Source organism: Oncorhynchus nerka, linkage group LG14 (genome assembly GCF_034236695.1).
Source record: "Oncorhynchus nerka isolate Pitt River linkage group LG14, Oner_Uvic_2.0, whole genome shotgun sequence".
In the NCBI taxonomy this organism is placed as follows: Eukaryota; Metazoa; Chordata; class Actinopteri; order Salmoniformes; family Salmonidae; genus Oncorhynchus; species Oncorhynchus nerka.
Window position 1 is genome coordinate 74219236 of NC_088409.1, and position 24191 is coordinate 74243426.

A 24191-nucleotide genomic window follows, 5' to 3' on the forward strand; every position below is an offset into this window, starting at 1 on the left:
TGTATTCCTGCCTAAGCCAATTGACTTGCAGAGGTGATACTATATTGGCATGTTAAGAACAGGAGATTGGTACAAGTAGAGGACATGTGTGTAATGGTCAAAGGAGTCATGTTGAATGAATATGTACATTTAAGGGGTATAAAAACATTTTATATGAACAAGGCGATTTATTGAAGACAGCATGATTTTTCAGATAAGACAACTGATTCCCTACAAATGCACACAACAGCCATGACGCCCTACAAATGTCTGTTGGAACGTTGTTTGGTAGCTTTTGGACCAAATCAAACGTACTGAAATTAACACATGCTTGAAAGTTTGACTCTGGTAAAAAGACGGCAGTCTTCAGATGGTTAATACCCAGAACTTCAGACAGCTTACAGACCGTTGTCGCCATGTGATTCAAACAGTCAACACCAGTCTGATAAGCTATCTGACAGGTTGGGAGATGGAGTACAACACCTGCAACAACCAGGACCAAGTCTGTACAAACCAGCTTCAGGAAACGAATTGCCACAGGACAATAAGCATTGCTTTCTTTAAAACATTAAGCCATGATATATATATATAGTTTCTAATTACAACATATCAACTCCATATCTTCCATAAGATTGTTTTAAATACATTTTCACAAATTTCAAAAAGCATCCGGATTGCTATTGGAGAATCTTGACACTTACCTTTTGGATGTTAGTTCTCAGAGATTCAAGCATTTTTTCCTGTCCTGGTGGTCTGATTGCCTAAGCATCATTAACTCAACAGTAGAAGATGCTTTATACAATAACATGGGGCAAGCTTACAAGAATGGGAGCAATTGTTTACATAGTTAGACCTACAAAGAGTAAAATAGATGGAAAAACTCAGACATGGAAACAAGAAAAATGATTTAGGCATTTTATATATTCTGATCAAAGACTCAGTAAATGTACAGAATAAAAATAACACCAAGTTAGCTGAGTGTAATGTAAGTTCTGTTTTGGTTCAAGTTAGTTTGTCCAGATCATTCTAAATGCATGTGCATACATACCGCCCCAAAAATATTTCCAGAATGTGCAAACTATCAATAACATGTTGAGACGACTTGATATTGCTATTTCCAATTGCAAACTTGAATTTCAAACAAATCCAAGAAACGCGAATGACAGATGGCCTATTTCTGATCAACAGGACAAAAACGCAAGAAAAATGTAACCCTGAAAACATCCTTAGCATCATATCAGCATAGAGTCCATCCATACAGTGAAAAATGTACAAATCAAGTCGTGATTAAGAACTGTGTTCAATGGAAGTAGGACCCTCCACCTTGCATAAGGCATCACAGCTGGTATAGCTGCCAGCAAAAAGTTGACATCCAACTGCTGCTTCACTGCTCATATCCTATCATTATATTATTAAAATCACACAAGTTACACAAATGAGGGGAAACTACAAAACCATAAGAGGGACAAACAAACAGCACATACATCCGTAAGCAAACACAGAATAGTGTCAGTTCAGCCTCTTAAGAATGGAAGAGGGCGAGGTTAGTTTGTGATCAGAGCTGAGGGACTCAAGAGTCTCGTCACTTGGTTTTCTCCTCAGAGTATCGCTGCTGCTGACTCCGTTGTCGTCGCTTGGCGTAGCTCTGAGCCATGGAGTTGATGATAGAGAAGATAAAGTAACAGACCATGACCAGAACCACCTTCTCAAAGACCCACGACAGCCAGTTCTCACTCTGCAGAGACATGCATACAGAGGAATATTACTCTACGGACACTAACACATTACAATTTGTATAATCTTGCCAATCAATAAAATCGCATGCTTTGTCTCAACATAGAAAGGATGGATGATGGTAGTAGTGCTCTTACCGCCGGGGTGCCTTCTCCGGTGTGGTGGTGGAGTTTACTCCTCTGCGCCTCCAGGTACTCACTGAAGGGCTTCTGTATGGAGGGACCTACCCTCGGCAGAGACCTGACACAGTGGCAGGGCAAGGACATCCACAGGCAGGGGAGATGAGAGGAGGGGAAGAGAGAGGCAAAGACAGAGACATGATTATATCCCAGAGTACTTACCATACCAGCAGTATCCCTTCACATGGTAAAATAATTAGGCTGTGGAGAGGGAACCCTTGGGCCATAGGACCAGGGTTTAAAGAGAACAGTCCATTGCTCAGGATGTTGAGAGTTCCATTTCCATTTCTAGTTAGGCCTCTAGCTGGGAGTTCACACTGCAAGTGTAGTTACTGGGAGCACGCAGCAGAATGAAGCGAGGCAGTCCTCCCCATCGTTCTTATTTATCCCGGAGGTTCCTATAGGAAACCAGTCTGAGCCCAATAACCAGGAAGTGACTCAATATGCTGTCATCACAGCCTTATGGGTGGAAACAGAACAAACTAGGCGTGTTCATCAATATGACTGTCCATATATGGGAGATAGCGCAAAGGATTAGATCACTGTGGGTCACCCAGTTCTTAGGTGCTCTTAAGATTATAGTTAGAGAATGCAGACAATTTGATTGGAAGAGAACCATCAGACCATGAGGTACTATAACTTGTACCTTAATAAATCCACAATCATTTGTAGTTGACTGCACTATACCAACAATAATTGGTATAGTCTAATCAATGTATCACAACCATATTTAAATAGAATATAAATACAATCAGAGTTTAGTTTTAATTCAGGTGTTAATATAAACTTCCACATTTAAAACTTGACTAAACCGTTTCAAGACTATTTACTATCAGGAGTAGAAAAGTTAGTTAACTGTAATCGCTGATCTTAAGAAAGGGATATGGCAAGCCCATTCCCAGGCTAACTGACTGACACAAACTGCTACAATTACAAAAAGTCCCAATTCAGCATTCAAGCACCAGTGTAACCTCATTGCGAGTCAGACCAGTCAATTGCAATGGTAGCAAGCAAGGGTTCTTTCTCATGCAACTAATTTTAACTGTGAATAAGACGGCACTATAAACTGATAGGGCGGCTCACAATTGGCCCAGCATCGTCCGGGTTAGGGGAGGGTTTGGCCGGGGTAGGCCGTCATTGTAAATAAGAATTTGTTCGACTTGCCCAGTTAAATAAAATCATTAGTTGCGAGTACGATTTTAAATTAGATTTGTTAATGATAAAAAAAATTGTGAGAAGAAAAAGCCAAGGAAGTTGTTAGATGTGTAATATGGAAGTGATTTATTGTTCTTAAATAAACCCTGCAGTTATTTTGTTTCCCTGCTGCTGTCGAGCAGATTCTGGTGCAGTCAAAGCTAAACTGCTGTGAGTCAGAACAGAACAGAAGACATTCCATCTGAGAAGACCCCACAAGGCTGGCTGACCACCTATGTGGGGGATTCGTTTCTGTGTAAGGGAAATACCATTAATGGAGGGGGCAAAACACACACATCTGACTTTGATGCCATTTGTTCAGAATGAGAATGATCAAACCATCAGCAAAACTGGTTTCAAACGTATAATCCTAAATTCATACAACCGCTGCAAATTTACAGTATCAATCTAATGTTTGGACACTCACTCCAGGGTTTTTCTATATATAGATTTTTATTTTTATTTTCTACATTGTCGAATAATAGTGAAGACATCAACTATGAAATAACACATGGAATCATGTAGTAACCCAAAGTGTTAAACAAATCAAAATATCTTTTATATTTGAGATTCTTCAAAGTAGCCACCCTTTGCCTTGATGACAGCTTTGCAAACTCTTAGCATTCTCTCAACCAGCTACACCTGGAATGCTTTTCCAACCGTCTTGAAGTAGTTCCCACATATGCTGAGCACTTGTTGGGTGCTTTTCCTTCTCTCTGTGGTCCAACTCATCCCAACATGCATATCACATACACTTTGACATGTAGACTTAAAAAAAAAAAGTAGATTAAAAACAGATTAGAATATTATTCCAACTTTGGCCTCTGATCCAATTCTGATCCGAGTAATTGTTTGATATTGTGATGTGATTATTACGTAACAAAAGGAGAAACAAAAAGTGTGGAGCCCTGCCCCCATTAAAGCACAGAGGAAGGATGCTAACCGGGCAAAGCACCTCTCTTCATCTATACGCATACATTAACAAAGACACATACTCACCCGATCAGAGACACCATCTGTTCCACTATGTGCTTGCTGAACGTTATGATAACAAACAGTTTCTGTGGGGAGACAAATTAATCAACTGGGTGATTAGTGATCAGTCTCAGACAGACACAGTGAAAACCTGAGTCATCATCTGCACCGAGGTGGGGGATATATCCTATGTCTGCTTTGAACACGGTGACACATGCCATCCCAGCCAAGTCTGGACAGTAAAAGACCCTTGAGGTCTGAGGAGAAAAAACAAAGCATCCCCCGGACCCTGGTCCTCCTCAACCCTGGAGGGCTTTGTCAGAACTGGTGAGATCACTGGCTGGTACCACAGATGGATTGGTCTGGTTAGACGGCTCAGCTCTCACCACCACAACTCAGAGACACACAGTCAGTCTCGCACCGTCTGGGAGTAGATTAGTCACCGTGGCAGACTCAACAATACAGCCGAAAACTAAGAGTTTGATCTGGTTTACCAAAAGCAATGGTTCTCATTAAAGTGCTCTCCATACTCATTTCATCTGGAATGGTCTTCAATAGCAGCACTAAAAGTACTTCAAAAACACAGAATTACATCCAACAGAAAATATTCAGACAATGTCCATGTGTCTAATTGTTAAGTACAACTAAAATATTTACTTGTATGTGCATCTTGATGATGGCTTTCCCAATAAGAGTCGCTCCAAAGAAGGTCCAAAATGGTACCAGGAAGTGGCCACATGTTATACCAGCAAGGTCAAACAGAGGATTAGGGATCTGAAAGACAGGTCTTAACATGTCAGATGCACTATTGTAAAGTGGCTGTTCCACTGGATGTCATAAGGTGAACGCACCAATTTGTAAGTCGCTCTGGATAAGAGCGTCTGCTAAATGACTTAAATGTAAATGTAAATGTCAAAATATATCCTGTAATAGAGTGCATTCGAATTCTACCTTCATTGTCATAATGTCATTGTAACAAACATACACTACATGGCCAAAAGTATGTGGACCCCTGCTCGTCAAACAACTCATTCCAAAATCATGGGCATTAATATGGAGTTGGTCCCCCCCTTTGCTGCTATAACTGCCTCCACTCTTCTGGGACGGCTTCTCGCTAGATGTTAGAACATTACTGCGGGGATTTGCTTCCATTCACACAAGAGCATTAGTGAGGTCGGGCACTGATGTTGGGTGATTAGACCTGGCTCACAGTCAGTGTTCCAATTCATCCCAAAAGTGTTTGATGGGTTGAGATCCACACCGATCTCCACACCTTTTCTGAATGGAATTTGCTTTGTGCATGGTGGCATTCTCATGCTGAAACAGGAATGGGCCTTCCCCAAACTGTTGCCACTTGTTGGAAGCACAGAATCGTCTAGAATGTCATTGTATGGTGTAACGTTAAGATTTCCCTTCACTGGGACTAAGGGGCCTAGCCTGAACCATGAAAAACAGCCAGAGACCATTATTGCTCCTCCACCAAACTTTACAGTTGGCACTATGCATTGGGGCAAGTAGCGTTCCCATGGCATCCGCCAAACCCAGAGTCGTCCGTCGGAACTGCCAGATGGTGAAGCGTGATTCATCACTCCAGAAAGCGTTTTCACTGCTCCAGAATCCATAGGCGGCGAGCTTTACACCACTCAAGCCGATGCTTGGCATTGCGCATAGTGATCTTAGGCTTGTGTTCGGCCATGGAAACCAACGGACGTTGCTTCCAGAGGCAGTTTGGAATACAGTAGTGAGTGTTGCAACCGAGGACAGGTAATTTTTATGAGCTACGCACTTCAGCAGTCCCGTTCTGTGGCCTACCACTTCACGGCTGAGTTTCCACTTCACAATAACAGCACTTACAGTTGATTGGGGTAGCTCTAGCATGGCAGAAATTTGATGAGCTGACTTGTTGGAAAAGTGGCATCAAATGACGGTGCCACGTTTAAAGTCACAGCTCTTCAGTACGGGCCATTATACTGCCAATGTTTGTCTATGGAGATTGCATGGTTGTGTGTGATGTACACCTGTTAGCAACGGTGTGGCTGAAATAGCTGAATCCACTAATTGGAAGGGGTGTCCACATACTTTCAGCCATGAGTGTACAATATTCAGTGATGCGCTTTAAAAACAAAGGCCTAAACTTTAAAACAGTATAAGATAAGAGTGCAAGTCAAGTCAAAAGGTTGCCTGCGATGTAGTTTTGGATTTACCGAGGCACAGGCTAGAATCCCAAAGAATCCCACTTTCTGCACCATGTTCTGCACTCCCAGTTTTGCTCGAGTAACAAAATCCTGAAAACATAATTCAGTTTACAATCAAATAGAAATGTATGCTTCACACATTAAACAACTTCTACAATAATATCAATAATGATACAGTATAACCAAAATAAAAAGCAAAAGTCTAATGTAATTCTGAAAAAGGAGTCACTTGATAAAGAATTCATGTGGTATAGCACATGCTATCAGACGGGCTATTATCTTTTCCTTTGATCTATTTTAGCAGCTCTGGTAAAAATCCAAGTCAAGAGTTGTTGGCAGAGAGCTATTGAACTCATTTGATCTGATTGATACACACTACAAAGGGGGGTGAAATATTGTGGTTTCATGTTGAGGGTGAAAAAAACCAACATTTTGTTATGTTACAGCCTTATTCTAAAATTTAGTAAATTGTTTTCATCCCCTCAATCGACACACAATACCCCATAATGACAAAGCAAAAACAGGTTTAGATTTGCAAATGTATATATTTAAAAAAAATCTAATTTACATAACTATTCAGACCCTTCACTCAGTACTTTGTTGAAGCACCTTTGACAACGATAACATCCTCAACTCTTCTTGGGTATGACTCTACAAGCTTGGCACACCTTTATTTGGAGAGTTTCTTCCATTCTTCTCTGCAGGTCCTCTCAAGCTCTGTCAGGTTGGATGGGGAACATTGCTGCACAGCTATTTTCAGGTCTCTACAGAAATACCTTACAATGACCCTAAGCACACAGCCAAGACAACGCAGGAGTGGCTTCGGGCCAAGTCTCTGAATGTCCTTTTGGCCCAGCCAAACCCCGGATTTGAACCCGACCGAGCATCTCTGAAGAGACCTGTAAATAGCTGTGCAGCGACGCTCCCCATCCAACCTGATAGAACTTGAGGATCTGCAGAGAAGAATGGGAGAAACTCCCCAAATACAGGTGTGCCAAGCTTGTAGTGTCATACCCAAGACGACTATGCTGTAATCGGTAATAGGTACACTTCAACTATGACAGACAAAATGAGAAAAAAAATTAATTAATTAATTTGCAAATTATGGTGGAAGTATTTGGTCAATAACAAAAGTTTCTCAATACTTTGTTATATACCCTTTGTTGGCAATGACAGAGGTCAAACGTTTTCTGTAAGTCTTCACAAGGTTTTCACACACTGTTGCTGGTATTTTGGCCCATTCCTCCATGCAGATCTCCTCTAGAGCAGTGATATTTTGGGGCTGTTGTTGGGCAACACGGACTTTCAACTCCCTCCAAAGATTTTCTATGGGGTTGAGATCTGGAGACTGGCTAGGCCACTCCAGGACCTTGAAATGCTTCTTACGAAGCCACTCCTTCGTTGCCCGGGCGGTGTGTTTGGGATCATTGTCATGCTGAAAGACCCAGCCACGTTTCATCTTCAATGCCCTTGCTGATGGAAGGAGGTTTTCATTCAAAATCTCACGATACATGGCCCCATTCATTTTTTCCTTTACACGGATCGGTCGTCCTGGTCCCTTTGCAGAAAAACAGCCCCAAAGCATGATGTTTCCACCCCCATGCTTCACAGTATGTATGGTGTTCTTTGGATGCAACTCAGCATTCTTTGTCCTCCAAACACGACGAGTTGACTTTTTACCAAAAAGTTCTATTTTGGTTTCATCTGACCATATGACATTCTCCCAATCTTCTTCTGGATCATCCAAATGCTCTCTAGCAAACATCAGACGGGCCTGGACATGTACTGGCTTAAGCAGGGGGACACGTCTGGCACTGCAGGATTTGAGTCCCTGGCGGCGTAGTGTGTTACTGATGGTAAGCTTTGTTACTTTGCTTCCAGCTCTCTGCAGGTCATTCACTAGGTCCCCCCCGTGTGGTTCTGGGATATTTGCTCACCGTTCTTGTGATCATTTTGACCCCACGGGGTAAGATCTTGCGTGGAGCCCCAGATCGAGGGAGAATATCAGTGGTCTTGTATGTCTTCCATTTCCTAATAATTGCTCCCACAGTTGATTTCTTCAAACCAAGCTGGTTACCTATTGCAGATTCAGTCTTCCCAGCCTGGTGCAGGTCTACAATTTTGTTTCTGGTGTCCTTTGACAGCTCTTTGGTCTTGGCCATAGTAGAGTTTGGAGTGTGACTGTTTGAGGTTGTGGACAGGTGTCTTTTATACTGATAACAAGTTCAAACAGGTGCCATTAATACAGGTAACGAGTGGACAGAGGAGCCTCTTAAAGAATAAGTTACAGGTCTGCAAGAGCCAGAAATCTTGCTTGTTTGTAGTTGACCAAATACTTATTTTCCACCATAATTTGCAAATAAATTCATAAAAATCCTACAATGTGATTTTCTGGATTTTTTCCCCTCATTTTGTCTGTCATAGTTGAAGTGTACCTATAATGAAAATTACAGGTCTCTCTCATCTTTTTAAGTGGGAGAACTTGCACAATTGGTGGCTGACTAAATACTTTTTTTGCCCCACTATGTAAATATGTGTTTTTTATTATTTGTAATGACTGTCCTGTGAGGATCACAATGGGTTAGAGCAGCTTGACAATGGCTGACAATAACAAAAACATCTCCCACCCGCAAGGGGGTGACAGCTAAATGAAGTCCGAGTGGGCTCTCTTGCTCTTTAGTATCAACCAAAGGAATGTCTGTTCAGAAACTTTTGCCCGCCCAAAACTCTAACATCCAGAAAGTGAACAACGGAACGCTATTTCTAACATAACGATGTGGGAAATGGTCAGTGGGGAACTATGGAAAACGAATGTAATATTGCTTTCCATTTTGTGATGTTATTAAACTGAATGGACCAAATAATTTAACTTTTTTAGGAAATCTGAAAGACTTTTTCACCCCCCCCACCACCATTATTTTGTAACAAGCCATCATATCTTTCAGCCCACTAGGGAGCTTTGTCTCATAAGTGTGTGTATTATGTGTTATTATATAGTTAGATAGTAAATAAAATGATTAAACCAATTTGTGTAGTACTGAATAATGCGTAAAGCTGTTTTTTTTGCAGATCCAAGGTCACGATCGTTTAGAATGAATATTTGATAAGAGGTAATGATTAATAAGATGACTGTTTATTGATGTTATAGTTAGACCTTTACAGTTTAATTCGGGAGATAGTAATGCTAAAGAACTTGTTCCATGATGCCCCAAATCCTAATGAGTTAATTCGTTACATGATTAAAAAAATAAGACTATTTTTATTTAAATCTAGCAACAATTAAACATTTGATTAAATGACAGTCATCAGATTAATGAAGTAAAGTCACAAAATATTTGCAAACATTTCTAAAAACCTATTTTTGCTTTGTCATTGTGTAGATTGATGAGGGGGAAAAAATGATAGAATAAGGCTGTAACGTGACAATGCGGAAAAAGTCAAGGGGTCTGAATACTTTCTGAATGCACTGTTACACCCCCCCCCAAGGGGCAGTCATGTTGTCAGTAGCCTGTTCACATTGCCTGCCCCTCAAATGAAAGGATCATGAAGATAAATGCCTCTGGGATGATTACAGGGGAGCTTGTTTCACCGTGACTCACTCCACTAGCAATGACCTTACTGGAAATGGTGGGAGGGGCTTTCAGAGAAGTCATGTGATAACTGGAGGCCAATCACAGGCCAGAGAGAAGTCAGTAGATAGTGATGGACAGTTAAGTAGAGTCAAACCCAAAAATCAAAGACTGAATGAGAGTATTTAGGACTCCACAGGATTTAGATGGAATGGGGCATTCAAGGGGCAGGCTACTATACTCAAGAGGGGAAAACAGAGTCCCCCACTCACCTGAGCAGTCTCTGCCTGCCCCAGCATCTCCTCAAACTCCTCATAGTCTTCGTCATCTGGGTCTGCTCCAGATAGCCTGGCTGCTCGAGCCATGAAGTAGGGCGGCAACTCCCCAATGGCTGTGCCTGCACCCTGGAGAGACAGTCACACACAGGGTTAGCTTAGCACTGATTCATACCAGAGTCAGGCTTAGCTCTATGGTGGATGTCATAGTTGAGGAGACGTGATGTGATGTCAACCAATTTTGAGCACTAAAGATGCCCTTATTGTTCTAAACCCAAAAGGACTGGTTTCCCAAGGAATAGATTAAGTCCTGGACAATTTCAAAATAAAAAACGTTTTAATGGACATTATCCATTAAGTGTGTGTTTTTTGTTGTCCAGGACAAGGCTTAATCTGTGTCCAGGAAACCGCCCCATAGAGTTCACTAGAACGATGAACCTAGACTTTAGTTGAATAAAGACATGTTTCCTCACCCACATACAGGCCTCCAGCCGGACCTTTGAGATGATGGACCAGAGTGAGATGCTGCCCTCCATTCCTCCTGTCTCTGGGCAGATGATCTGGTCTGGGTAGGGGGGCTCGGGGAAGTCTGTAGAACCACACTCGTACGCAGCCAGGGTGACTGATGCTATGTGTGGACCCTGAGAGCCAGAGGATGGATGCGCATTCCTTACTTCAACTGAACATGGACAGTTGAGACACACTAGAGCTGGGATGATAAACCGAAAATTACAGACATCGCCTTCTTACCGAAGCATTTTGCTTACATTGGTAATTCTGTGATTTTGTTACACAACGTTCATATAGATTGTTCTAAAACTATTATTTGGTCAACAGTAATAGCCTACGCATTGTTGGTCCCTGCCGGCTGCCGACTCACTCCCTCTACCCACTGTGCGCACGGAGGAGGGAGCGATGTATTCTGAGAAGCACAAGAAAACAGTGCATTCGGAAAGTATTCAGACCACTTGACAATATCCACATTGTTACGTTACAGCCTTAATCTGAAATTGATTAAATTGTTCTTACAAATGTAAAAATAAAAAAACAAATATCACATTTACATAAGTATTCAAACCCTTTACTCAGTACTTTGTTGAAGCACATTTGGCAGCGATTACAGCCTCAAGTCTTCTTGGGTATGACGCTACAAGCTTGGCACACCTTTAATTTGGAGAGTTTCTCCCATTCTTCTCTGCAGATCCTCTCAAGTTCTGTCAGGTTACTGCACATCTATTTTCAGGTCTCTCCAGAGATGTTCGATCGGGTTCAAGTCCGGGCTCTGGCTGGGCCACTCAAGGACATTCGAGACTTGTCCCGAAGCCACTCCTGCGTGTTCTTTGCTGTGTGCTTAGGGTCATTGTCCTGTTGGAAGGTGAACCTTGATCCCAGTCTGAGGTCCTGAGCGCTCTGAAGCAGTTTTTCCATCAAGGATCTCTGTACACTGCTGTGTTCATCTTTCCCTTGATCCTGAATATTCTCCCAGTCCCTGCCACTGAAAAACATCACAGCATGCTGCCACCACCATGCTCACTGTAGGGATGGTGCCAGGTTTCCTCCAGACGTGACGCTTGGCATTCAGGCCAAAGAGTTCAATCTTGGTTTCATCAGACCAGAGAAGCTCGTTTCTCATGGTCTGAGTACTTTAAGTGCCTTTTAGCAAAACTTCAAGCAGGCTGTCATGTGGCATTTACTGAGTGGCTTCAGTCTGGCCACTACCATAAAGGCCTTCCATCTCCACAGAAGAATCCTTCTATCTCCACAGAAGAACATCCTTCCATCTCCACAGAAGAACTCGAGCTCTGTCAGAGGGACATTCAGATTTTTGGTCACCTCCCTAACCAAGACTCTACTCCCCTGATTTCTTAGGTTATCTGGGCATCCAGCTTTAGTTAGAGTCTTGGTGGTTCCAAACCTCTTCCATTTAAGAATGATGGAGGCCACTGTTCTTGGGGACCTTCAATGCTGCAGACATGTTTTTGGATCTGTGCCTTGACAATCCTGTCTCTGAGCTCTAGGGACAATTCTTTCGACCTCATGGCTTGGTTCTTGCTCTGACATGCACTGTCTAATGTGGGACCTTATATAGACAGACCTTCCGAAATCATGTCCAATCAATTGAATTTACCACAGTGGACTCCAATCAAGATATAAAAACATCAAGGATGATCAATGGAAACGGGATGCACTGGCGCTCAACTTCGAGTCTCATAGCGAAGGGTCTAAATGCTTATCACAGTTACATAGTTTATTTTATTCATAAAATGTTGCTAATTTTAAAATAACCTGTTTTCACTTTGTCATTATGGCGTAGTGTGTGTGTGTAGATTGATGAGGAAATGTTTTTATTAAATCAATTTTAGAATAAGGCTGTAACATAACAAAATGTGGAAAAAGGGAAAGGGTCTGAATACTTTCCAAATGCAATGTATGACCGTTGCTCAAAATATTCAATGCAACTGTGGTTCTACACTGAACAAAAATATTAGCGCAAAAAGTGAAGTGTTGGTCCCATGTTTCATGAGCTGAAATAAAAAGATCCCAAAATGTTACTTACGCACAAAAAAATAATACTTTGGGCACAAATTTGTTTACATCCCTATTAGTGAGCATTTCTCCTTTGCCAAAATAATCCACACACCTTACAGGTATGGCATATCAAGAAGCTGATTAAAACAGCATGATCATTCATCATGTTGAGGGAGCGTGCAACTGGCATGCTGACTGCAGGATTGTCAACCAGAGCTGTTGCCAGATAGAGAAATTACCATTAAATTACCATAAGCTGCCTCCAACCATAGTTTTAGAGAATTTAGCAGTACGTCCAACCGAACTTACAACCACAGACAGTATGGTGCTGTGTGGGCGAGCAGTTTGCTGTTGTCAATGTTGTGAACAGAGTGCCCCGTGGTGGTGGGGTTATGGTACAGGCAGGCATAAGCTACACACAATGAATACAATTGTATTTTATTGATGGCAATTTAAATGCACAGAGATACCATGATGAGATCCTGAGGCCTATTGTCGTGCCATTCATCTGCCACCATCACCTCATGTTTCAGCATGATAATGCACAGCATGTCGCAAGGATCTGTACACAATTCCTGGAAGCTAGAAATGTCCCAGTTCTTCCATGGCCTGCATACTACAGACATGTCACCGATTGAGCATGTTTGGGATGCTCTGGATCAACAGCGCGTTCTAGTTCCCGCCAATATCCAGCAACTTCGCACAGCCATTGAAGAGTGGGCCAACGTTCCACAATCAACAGTCTGATCCACTGTGACGGAGATGTCGTGCTGCATAAGGGAAATGGTGGTAAACTAAATATTGACTGATTTTCTGATCCACTCCCCTACCTTCTTGTTTTTAAAAAGGTATCTGTAACCAACAGCTGCATATCTGTACTCCCAGTCATGTGAAATCCATAGATTAGGGCCTAAATTATTTTCAATTGACTGATTTCCTAATGTGAACCAACTCAGTAACATTTGAAATTGTTGCATGTTGCGTTTATATTTTTGTTCAGTATAGTTATTGAAAGTAAAGTCACAACATTCTTTACATATGTCAAAGTATTTCTCGCCTCTTAATATTGAGTTCACGGCACCACTTTACAACCGGAGTAGGCTGTAGTTAGTATAGTTTTGATGTGCCCGCGGAGCAGAGCACTCCATTTGCCTACATCAAGTAGCCTAGGCCTAGCGCTGGAAAGTTTTTGTAGGACATTGATTAATTTATCAGAAAATGTAGGCTAATCAGTCTACATGGCTATATAGTGTTACGCACGCCTCTTGGAGGGAACGCAACACCCTGCAACACTCAACTCCCCGTGGAGTGAAAGAGGTATGTGACTGCAGGTGCAGGTAAGGATGACAGAGGCAGAATATATTACCGTTTACAGGGAATTTATTTCCTTCACACAGTAATTTGGGGAAAAGGGGCTGGATGGAACCAAAGTAACAACAAAAAAGTTAGAGCCCCCTCTCCTACCTTACCTAACTAGCACCAACTTACCTAACTAGAACCAAGCCATTTCCTGAAATACACACAAACCCACAACACAGAAACTGGGGAACGTAACTCTAGCTACAATATATTTCGAGTTTGCAATCTAGCGAAGTGCTTTGAGGTCCCATTTCCTCAGGTGATAAGCTATAGATTATAGGCCAATACGCACAAAGATGTTGGCAAGTACTCTGAAGAGCCAAAATTACATCTGATAATTCCAGATCCTATTTTGACAGGTTGCACATCAAAATATAAAATCATGCATTTGCTGGATGTGCTCGATGAAATAGACTCCTTTTTTAAAATCATAGGCTACCTCAGTTGTCTTATCTGGCACTGGGAAAAAAAATGCTAGAGCCGTGGTGCTAATGTAAAGTAACTGTCCATAAAATAAAAACGTAACATTTATTGCAATATGACTTTTGGTACATGTCGCCCAGGTCTAGCACCACCCCCAAAAATAATTGTCATTTATCATTATCACAAAAAAGAATGGATTTGTCCATATTGCCCAGCTCTCTCTCTCACTCACACACACACACACGAAAGCCCGGCATGCAGCTCCATTAATCAGAGCCCCGGCTTAGCCACCTGGCTTCATTAACAGTGAGGGCAGTCAGGGCATCTGAAACCACAGTACATGAGGTCTATTATGCCTCCTGTTGAGATACCACAGTGACAGGAGATAGAAGACAATTAGTCAGTGCTGATCTCCATAGCTCTCCGAGAGAACGAGTAAACATGCCGAGGAGTCTTCTTCTCACAATGTCTCAATCCCTGCCTTTCCTTCCGTTACAAATCTATTCTTGTTTCACCATGATGGTGACTCAATGATAAGACAACACCTTTCCATTATTTTGAAATAATAATTGAAACATAGCAAATTAAACACAGTGGCTATATAGCCTTGTTTGAATTCCTTTGTTGAGCAAAATAAGAAAACACAGTCCCAAAATTTCCATCTGAATCTAGCATGACCAGACTCATGAATCATACAATTATGCTTGTAATGCCCAGCAAAATATCTAATTATTTAGGTCTGAGGTAAATCCATAGCAGCTCTTCAGATGGAAGATGTTTCTGGCACCCTTCAACTAGGGACTTTTCAATATGTTGACCTCACCTCTGAATTATTTGTGTATGGTAAAGTGTGCACATAGCCTATTTTAGCCTCAATCTACACACAAAGCAAAAAAGTTGACATTTTTGCAAATTACTAAATAAAATAACTTAAATTTACATAGATATTCAGACCCTTCACTGTCAGAGGTACTTAAAGTACTGAGTGATTACAGCCTTGGGTATTATTTGGAATGACGCTACAATCATGGCACTCCTGTATTTGGAGAGTTTCTCCCATTCTTCTTTGCAGATCCTCTCAAGCTGGAGCAGGTTTTCATTAAGGATCTCTGTACTTTGCTCCGTTCACCTTTCCCTCTATCCTGACTAGTCTCCCAGTCCCTGCCGCTGAAAAACATCACACAGCATGATGCTGCCACCACCATGCTTCGCCATATGTATGGCGCCACGTTTCTCCAGACGTGACACTTGGCATTCAGGCCAAAGAGTTCAATCTCAGTTTCATCACACCAGCTAATCTTGTTTCTCATGGTCAGAGTCCTTTAGGTGCCCTTTGGCAAACTCCAAGCGGGCTTTCGCCGAAGACGTGGATGTCGATTAAGGCAGCCCCCCGCACCGCTCTGATTGAGGGGTTGGGTTAAATGCGGAAGACACTTCAGTTGTACAACTGACTAGGTATCCCCCTTTCATGTGCCTTTTACCGACAAGTGGTTTCCATCTGGACACTACCATGAAGGCCTGATTGGTGGAGTGCTGCAGAGATGGTTGTCCTTCTGGAAGGTTCTCCCATCTCCACAAGAGGAACCCTAGAGCTCTGTCAGAGTGACGATCAGGTTCTTGGTCACATCCCTGACCAAGGCCCTTCTCCCCCGATTGCTCAGCTCAAGGAAGAGTCTTGGTGGTTCCAAACTTCTTCCATTTAAAAATGGAGGCAACTGTGTTCTTGGGGATCTTCAATGCTGCAGAAATGTTTTGGTAGAAATGCAGAAATGTCCCCAGATCTGTGCCTCGACACAATCCTGTCTCGGAACACTACAGACAATTCCTTCGACCTGATGGCATGGTTTTTGCTCTGACATGCACTGTCAACTGTGAGACCTTATATAGACAGGTGTGTGCTTTCCAAATCATGTCCAATCAATTGAATGTACCACAGGTGGACTCCAATCAAGTTGTGCAAACATCTCAAGGATGATCAATGGAAACAGGATGCATCAGAGCTCAATTTTGAGTCTGATAACAAAGGGTCTGAATATGTAAAGAAGGTATCTTTATTTTTAATACATTTGCAAATATTTCTAAAAACCTGTTTTTACCTTGTCATTATGGGGTATTTTGTGTAGATGGATTTTAAGTTATCAATTTTAGAATTCGGCTGTAACATAAAATGTGGAAAAAGCCAAGGGGTCTGAATACACAGTACATACACAATCTGTGTCTCAATTGTCTCAAGGCTTAAAAATCCTTCTTTAACCAGCCTCCTACCCTTCATCTACACTGATTGAGGTGGATTTAACAAGTGACACCAATAAGGGATCATAGCTTTCACCTGGGCAGTCTCATGGAAAGAGCAGGTGTTCGTAATGTTTTGTACACTCTGTGCATGTGTGAAATGTATATATATTCTTTTGAATAGCCCCCCCCAAAAAAAAAAAGCAGCCTGCACTTGAATAGCGAACGGAGGAAGCGCTTCCCTCAGTTCCGTTTATAATATGCCAGGTAAGCTACGCCAGTTATAAGAGGTTTGATGTGATTACATTTTAAGAGTTGAGCAATAAATATAGTAGCACGAGAAAGCTGGGATCCTCTTAAATATTGGCCAGTCAAAACTCTGTTTTCAAACTCGATTGTGTAATGACTGCAATGATAAGTACATGTTTCACAACTCTGTAGGCTAAAGGCTATGCTTAGACATTTGGCCACTAGTTGTGACACAAACCTTATCAAAACATATAGGCCTATGGACTAGGATACATGATGCATGGGACTATGATTTGCCTTAGACTCCACACGCCGGGCATCATTCACAAGTGATAATCAATATTCTCACCCATTACACTGTCAATTTAATCTGGTCTACATGTATACTAAACAATGTCTGAAAATAGTTGATTGAGAATGGGTCATTAGCAAGCACGTGTCGGAACAGACGCAGAAAAATAAAGACATGTCATCCATATGCACTTGAATAGCGAATGGAGGACACTTTCCGGCGTTTCATTTTCATATCAGCCATGTAGGCTACTCCGGTTGTAAAGCGAAGCAATGTGCTTAATATTAGGAAAGTTGAGAAATAAAGTCAGCCTAGTCTAGAGAAAGCAGATTGGATCCTCTTTTTAAATGGAGACCATCAAAACACTGTGTGAGAAAACAATTGCATAGCCTATAGAAATGTTGCACAACATGGGCTTACAGGAACACATTTAATTCCATGCATCACCCAGCTATGAGGAGCTGGTTCTCGCTGCCCAACAGGTGATCATATTCCCCTCAAACTGAATGCCAGGGCTCTCATGAAGTGTTTGGTTTTCGATTGCATTTGCAGCAATGTCAGAGTGATTCAAAAATAAAATAGCCCAGCACATCATCGGAGCCAAGCCATCTGACATCCAGGACCTCTATACCATGCGGTGTCAGAGGAAGGCCCTAAAAATTGTGAAAGACTCCAGACACCCCAGTCAGATGGTTCTCCCTGCTACCAAACAGCACCGGAGAGCCAAGTCTAGGTCCAAGAGCTAAATAGCTTCCACCCCCAAACCATAAGACTCCCGAACAGCTAATCAAATGGCTACCCAGACTTTTGTGCCCAGTTTATCAAAAGTTCTGGACTTAGTCCAAATAGAAAAACTGGGCCCCAGAGGTGAATGGCAGTTCTATTTGGACCAGATCTATAGAGAACTGAACACACTGAAAGAATGAGATAGGATGTATGAGGCCACCCACTGGACAAACTGTGGATATGTATTAATTTTCTGGCAGTGGTGAATCAAATGATGGAAATAGCCTGTGCACAAAATGTGTCCCTCTAGGTCAGAGGACAAGCACAAGCCTGTAAACCAATTCACCGCAACTACAATTTTTTTGTTGGTCTATCGTGCTAGTTATGGAACAACAAGCAGAACTAACAGGCTCACAAAAACATCCAAAGTCACATACTGTACCAGCGTTCTCAGAAAAAAAAGTAAATACTATTGTGGACTATAGGAAAAAGAGGACCGAGCACGCCTCCATTCTCATCGACGGGGCTGTAGTGGAGCAGGTTGAGAGCTTTCAAGTTCCTTGGTGTCCACATCAACAACAAACTAGAATGGTCCTAACACACAAAGACAGTCGTGAAGAGGGCACGACAAAGCCTATGGCCCCTCAGGAAACTAAAAAGATTTGGCATGGGTCCTGAGATCCTCAAAAGGGTCTACAGCTGCAACATCGAGAGCATGGTTGCATTACTGCCTGGTACAGCAATTGCTCAGCCTCTGACCGCAAGGCACTACAGAGGGTAGTGCGTACGGCCCAGTACATCACTGGGGCTAAGCTGCCTGCCATCCAGGACCTCTATACCAGGCGGTGTCAGAGGAAGGCCCTAAAAATTGCCAAAGACCCTAGCCATAGACTGTTCTCTCTACTACTGCATGGCAAGCAGTACCAGAGTGCCAAGTGTAGGACAAAAAAGCTTCTCAGCAGTTTTTACCCCCAAGCCATAAGACTCCTTAACAGGTAATCAAATGGCTACCCGGACTATTTGCATTGTGTGCCCCCAACCCCCTTTAAAAAAAAATGTTTACACACTGCTGCTACTCTCCGTTTATCATATATGCAGTCACTTTAACCATATCTACATACTACCTCAATCAGCCTGACTAACCGGTGTCTTTATGTAGCCTCGCTACTGTATATAGCCTGTCTTTTTACTGTTGTTTTATTTCTTTACCTACCTATTGTTCACCTAATAGCTTTTTTGCACTATTGGTTAGAGCCTGTAAGTAAGCATTTCACTGTAAGGTCTACACCTGTTGTATTCAGCGCACGTGATAAATAAACTTTTATTTGATTTACCGAGATACAGCAGGCTTTTCCAATGTCTGAGTGAGAGAAGTTAGCTTGCATTTTTGATGTCACAGCTGACAGGCAAGGGAAGGGTGGTTCTCTTACTTACCAGGTATAGTAGGAAGGTATGCAGGCCAGTCCCAAGGCCTACTGAGGACAAGATGCCCAAACCTACCCAGTAGGCACACCACAGGAACCTCTTCTCCAGGTACTGCACATACTGCAGATGAGAACAGACAGGAGGGGGGAGAGCGTAGAGAGAGCTTTACGCTTTTGCTTGGACAAAGAGCAATAACACACGACTTCACAAGACATTAATCCTTAGGAGAAAACATTGGAGACCTACAGTTGAAGTTGGAAGTTTACATACACCTTAGCCAAATACATTTAAACTCGGTTTTTCACAATTCCTGACATTTAATCCTAGTAAAAAGTCCTTGTCTTAGCTCAGATAGGATCACCACTATTTTAAGAACGTAAAATGTCAGAATAATAGTAGAGAGAATGATTTATTTCAGCTTTTATTTCTTTCATCACATTCCCTGTGGGTGAGAAGTTTACATGCACTCAATTAGTATTTGGTAGCATTGCCTTGCGTAGCCTTCTACAAGCTTCCCACAATAAGTTGGGTGGATTTTGGCCCATTCCTCCTGACAGAGCTGGTGTAACTGAGTCAGGCTTGTAGACCTTGCTCACACACACTTTTCAGCGCTGCCCACAAATTTTCTATAGGATTGAGGTCAGGGCTTTGTGATGGCCACTCCAATACTTTGACTTTGTTGTCCTTAAGCCATTTTGCCACTACATTGGAAGTATGCTTGGGGTCCATATCCATTTGGAAGACCCATTTGCGACCAAGCTTTAACTTCCTGACTGATGTCTTGTGATGTTGCTTCAATATATCCACATCATTTAATTTTCCTTCCTCATGAAGCCATCTATTTTGTGAAGTGCACCAGTCCCTCATGCAGCAATGCACCCCTACAACATGATGCTGCCACCACCGTGCTTTACAGTTGGGATGATGTTCGTCGGCTTGCAAGCCTCACCCTTTTCCCCCCAAACATAACGATGGTCATTATGACCAAACAGTTCTATTTTTGTTTCATTGGACCAGAGGACAATTCTCCAAAAAGTACAATCTTTGTCCCCATGTGCAGTTGCAAACCGTAGTCTGGCTATTTTATGGCGGTTTTGGAGCAGTGGCTTCTTCCTTGCTGAGCGGCCTTTCAGGTTATATTGATATAGGACTCATTTTACTGTGGATATAGATACTTTTGTACCCGTTTCCTCCCGCATCTTCATAAAGTCCTTTGCTGTTCTTCTGGGATTGATTTGCACTTTTTGCACCAAAGTACGTGGAGTGGATGAAAAACGGGTTTTGATGACTCCAACCTAAGTGTATGTAAACTTCTGACTTCAACTATGCCAAGGATAGTGATGGAAAATTAGGAAATGTGAACAATTTACACAATAATAACACATTGGTCAAGATACATCCAAAGTACTGGCCTGAGCATCAAGTAAAAAAATATCGCACAACACATCTCCTCAGGTGACCTTTCCTCCAGGAATGCAGTGCATCTGAATAAACAGTTACTTATCTTTAACCATCCCAAATACATAAATTACAGAGGAGATGAGTTTGTTTATCTCCTTCCTTACCTTCTGGTGTGCTCCCTCAGTGGAGTAGGCAAGGGACAAGAGTGAACACAACACCAGGAACAAGAACACTGTCCCCCTTCGTCGCCATAACCTGCAGAGGGGAAGAAGTGGAACAGTTTGATACATCTACCAAATGGCTAGACTGGTAGAGTGTTACTTTAAACACAACAGAACTGAGACAGCTTTCAACTAATCAGTTGGTTTCGAGTTTTACTGTCAAGTAGTGGTGGTTTACTTTAATGTCCACTCCTTTAGTGTGATGAAGGTTTCCAGGAGGAAGTAGTGTAGTGTGATGATAGGCCGCCTCCACAGCACCAGAGCGAGACGCTCCTCCCTATCTTTCTGCCTCCTCTCACTGACCACAGAGTCTGTAGATACAGGAGCACACACGTGAGGTCAGATTAATCTATAAAAGTAGCCTAGTATAAAAAAAAGCCATAGCAATATCCCCTTAATTTGATGGACATAGGCTAGCATAAGCCTTTGATTAAAGTCATGTCACTTTGTCTAGGCCTAAGTAGGAACATAACACTAGCAAATGGTGGAGATCACTAGTCTAGACCTTTGAATCAAGTATAATTATTTTTTTTCTTCTAAACTATGGAATTAATAAGTACACAACTGTTTGGGAACCATTCTGGCAATACTGTAACGTTGTAAGAAGAATTCCCAAGATAACAATTTGTGCATTGCTGCATACCTTTAGCAACACAACCCTTCTCCTTCCTTGGTAAAATTGTTAATCCGTTTTCCATAAACACAGGCTAATGCTGGTTCACTTGGAGAAGTTTCACAACCAACCTGCAAAATATCCATTCGGTTTGTCTTTGGTTCCTCGCTTCTGTAGTTGTTCACAGCTTGCCTCATTCGTCGCCATCTCATTCACTTTGAATCGACCAGAAAACACAAACACATGACCATCAAATATGTTGTATTGGGTTTTGGCCTATATCAAGTGTAGGAAGAGCATTAGTTAGTTATTACTTGTCACTGACTGACAATTAGTGGCAACATCTCCCACGCGCTAACGTTAGTTAACTAACATGCATGCTAACAAAACAGCTGATAGCAAGTAACCTTTATTCACGACTCCAACTCCATTGGATTACATTGACCGGCTGTGTAAACCACCTTGGGTTCTCGTTAACTAGCTAGCAAGTAAAGTGTGTAATAGCTAGCTAGCGGGCGTGAGTTAATAAAAACATAACTGGTTTACTACAATTGTTCAATGTTTATAACTATGAATTATAAACTACAGTAAACTATTGCATGTTCACGTAGCTAGTTAATTAACAAGGTGACGTTAGCTAGGTAGTAGCGACACTGGGAAATATAGGCTATAACCATTGAACTGTTTGATCAAGCTACTTCGGTTGTTGTCTTGAGACGTAAAATACTATAATGTCAAAACGTTTCACAGTCGAAAATGTTACATACTATAAACAAAGATTAATTTGTTAGGTCACACAAATTGAATGAAACAAGCTCATACCCCAGAGCCTCTTCTTCCTGAAGCCGTGGCAATCACTTCCGGGCAAAACATTTCCTTCCAAATCAAATCAAATTGTATTTGTCACATACACATGGTTAGCAGATGTTAATGCGAGTGTAGCGAAATGCTTGTGCTTCTAGTTCCGACAATGCAGTAATAACCAACAAGTAATCTAACTAACAATTCCAAAACTACTGTCTTATACACACAAGTGTAGGGGGATAAAGAATATGTACATAAAGATATCAAAATCAAATAAAATTTTATTTGTCACATACACATGGTTAGCAGATGTTAATGCGAGTGTAGCGAAATGCTTGTGCTTCTAGTTCCGACAATGCAGTAATAACCAACAAGTAATCTAACTAACAATTCCAAAACTACTGTCTTATACACAGTGTAAGGGGATAAAGAATATGTACATAAGATATATGAATGAGTGATGGTACAGAGCAGCATAGGCAAGATACAGTAGATGGTATCGAGTACAGTATATACATATGAGATGAGTATGTAAACAAAGTGGCATAGTTAAAGTGGCTAGTGATACATGTATTACATAAGGATGCAGTAGATGATAGAGTACAGATATATGAATGAGTGATGGTACAGAGCGGCATAGGCAAGATACAGTAAGTACAGTATATACATATGAGATGAGTATGTAAACAAAGTGGCATAGTTAAAGTGGCTAGTGATACATGTATTACATAAAAATGCAGTAGATGATATAGAGTACAGTATATACGTATACATATGAGATGAATAATGTAGGGTATGTAAACATTATATTAGGTAGCATTGTTTAAAGTGGCTAGTGATATATTTTACATCATTTCCCATCAATTCCCATTATTAAAGTGGCTGGAGTTGAGTCAGTGTGTTGGCAGCAGCCACTCAATGTTAGTGGTGGCTGTTTAACAGTCTGATGGCCTTGAGATAGAAGCTGTTTTTCAGTCTCTCGGTCCCAGCTTTGATGCACCTGTACTGACCTCGCCTTCTGGATGATAGCGGGGTGAACAGGCAGTGGCTCGGGTGGTTGTTGTCCTTGATGATCTTTATGGCCTTCCTGTAACATCGGGTGGTGTAGGTGTCCTGGAGGGCAGGTAGTTTGCCCCCGGTGATGCGTTGTGCAGACCTCACTACCCTCTGGAGAGCCTTACGGTTGTGGGCGGAGCAGTTGCCGTACCAGGCGGTGATACAGCCCGACAGGATGCTCTCGATTGTGCATCTGTAGAAGTTTGTGAGTGCTTTTGGTGACAAGCCGAATTTCTTCCAAGTAAAGGTCCTCTTTACATTATTATATATTCATCAATATTGAATTGGTTTCTGCATATTCATGAGTGATAATTGCATTACTGTTACTTTAAAAAAAGTTGTGCCCTTGAACGTAGAGTTGAATCTAGCCTTTGATCATGACTAAGTTCCATTACACATAAGAGTAATTTCGTGAAGTTTTGTTAAGCCGACCGAGGCTCGGTCTTAACATTAACTTGCGTCGCTAGCGGTACGGGTTTGGAAGCGCAAGACCTAATTTGTCATGTCAGCGATAAATTGTTTTCAAAAAAACTAAAGGTTAAATTGATACGCAACTGTATATGGTTAGGGTTCCCACACGGCCATATCTCCATGTTACATTTCGTGTTTATGATAGACATTGGTACCACTTGTGCTAATTAGCCATCTAGCATGCACTGTACACCTGTGTGTAACAAAACGCCGCCAGAAACGTGTTGTGAATGAAAAATACTGCTTGCTGCAACTGTGATAAAGCTGGTTAAAACAGTGTACAGTAAGTG

The 24191-nt window shown here is 41.8% G+C and overlaps 1 protein-coding gene across 5 annotated transcripts; it reads right to left on the reverse strand.

Moving 5' to 3' along the window:
• Positions 1 to 880: 880 nt before the first annotated feature.
• Positions 881 to 22458, reverse strand: LOC115141877 (vacuole membrane protein 1-like). 5 transcript variants are annotated; one of them, XM_065000381.1, is made up of 12 exons: positions 22393 to 22458; positions 21702 to 21846; positions 21136 to 21268; positions 20901 to 20991; positions 19345 to 19455; positions 10574 to 10741; positions 10098 to 10229; positions 6266 to 6346; positions 4719 to 4835; positions 4086 to 4147; positions 1851 to 1953; positions 881 to 1714 (listed from the first exon to the last, which is right to left on the reverse strand). In XM_065000381.1, the coding sequence occupies exons 1-12, from the start codon at positions 22441 to 22443 to the stop codon at positions 1562 to 1564; spliced, it is 1347 nt and encodes a 448-aa protein (XP_064856453.1). In that variant the 5' UTR covers positions 22444 to 22458; the 3' UTR covers positions 881 to 1561. The 5 variants fall into 5 exon arrangements, with proteins under 5 accessions (XP_064856453.1, XP_029537064.1, XP_029537065.1 ...); XM_029681204.1 differs by having other exon boundaries at positions 21702 to 21785; positions 22393 to 22457; XM_029681205.2 differs by lacking the exons at positions 21702 to 21846; positions 22393 to 22458 and adding an exon at positions 21601 to 21692.
• Between the last annotated feature and the right edge of the window lie 1733 nt (positions 22459 to 24191).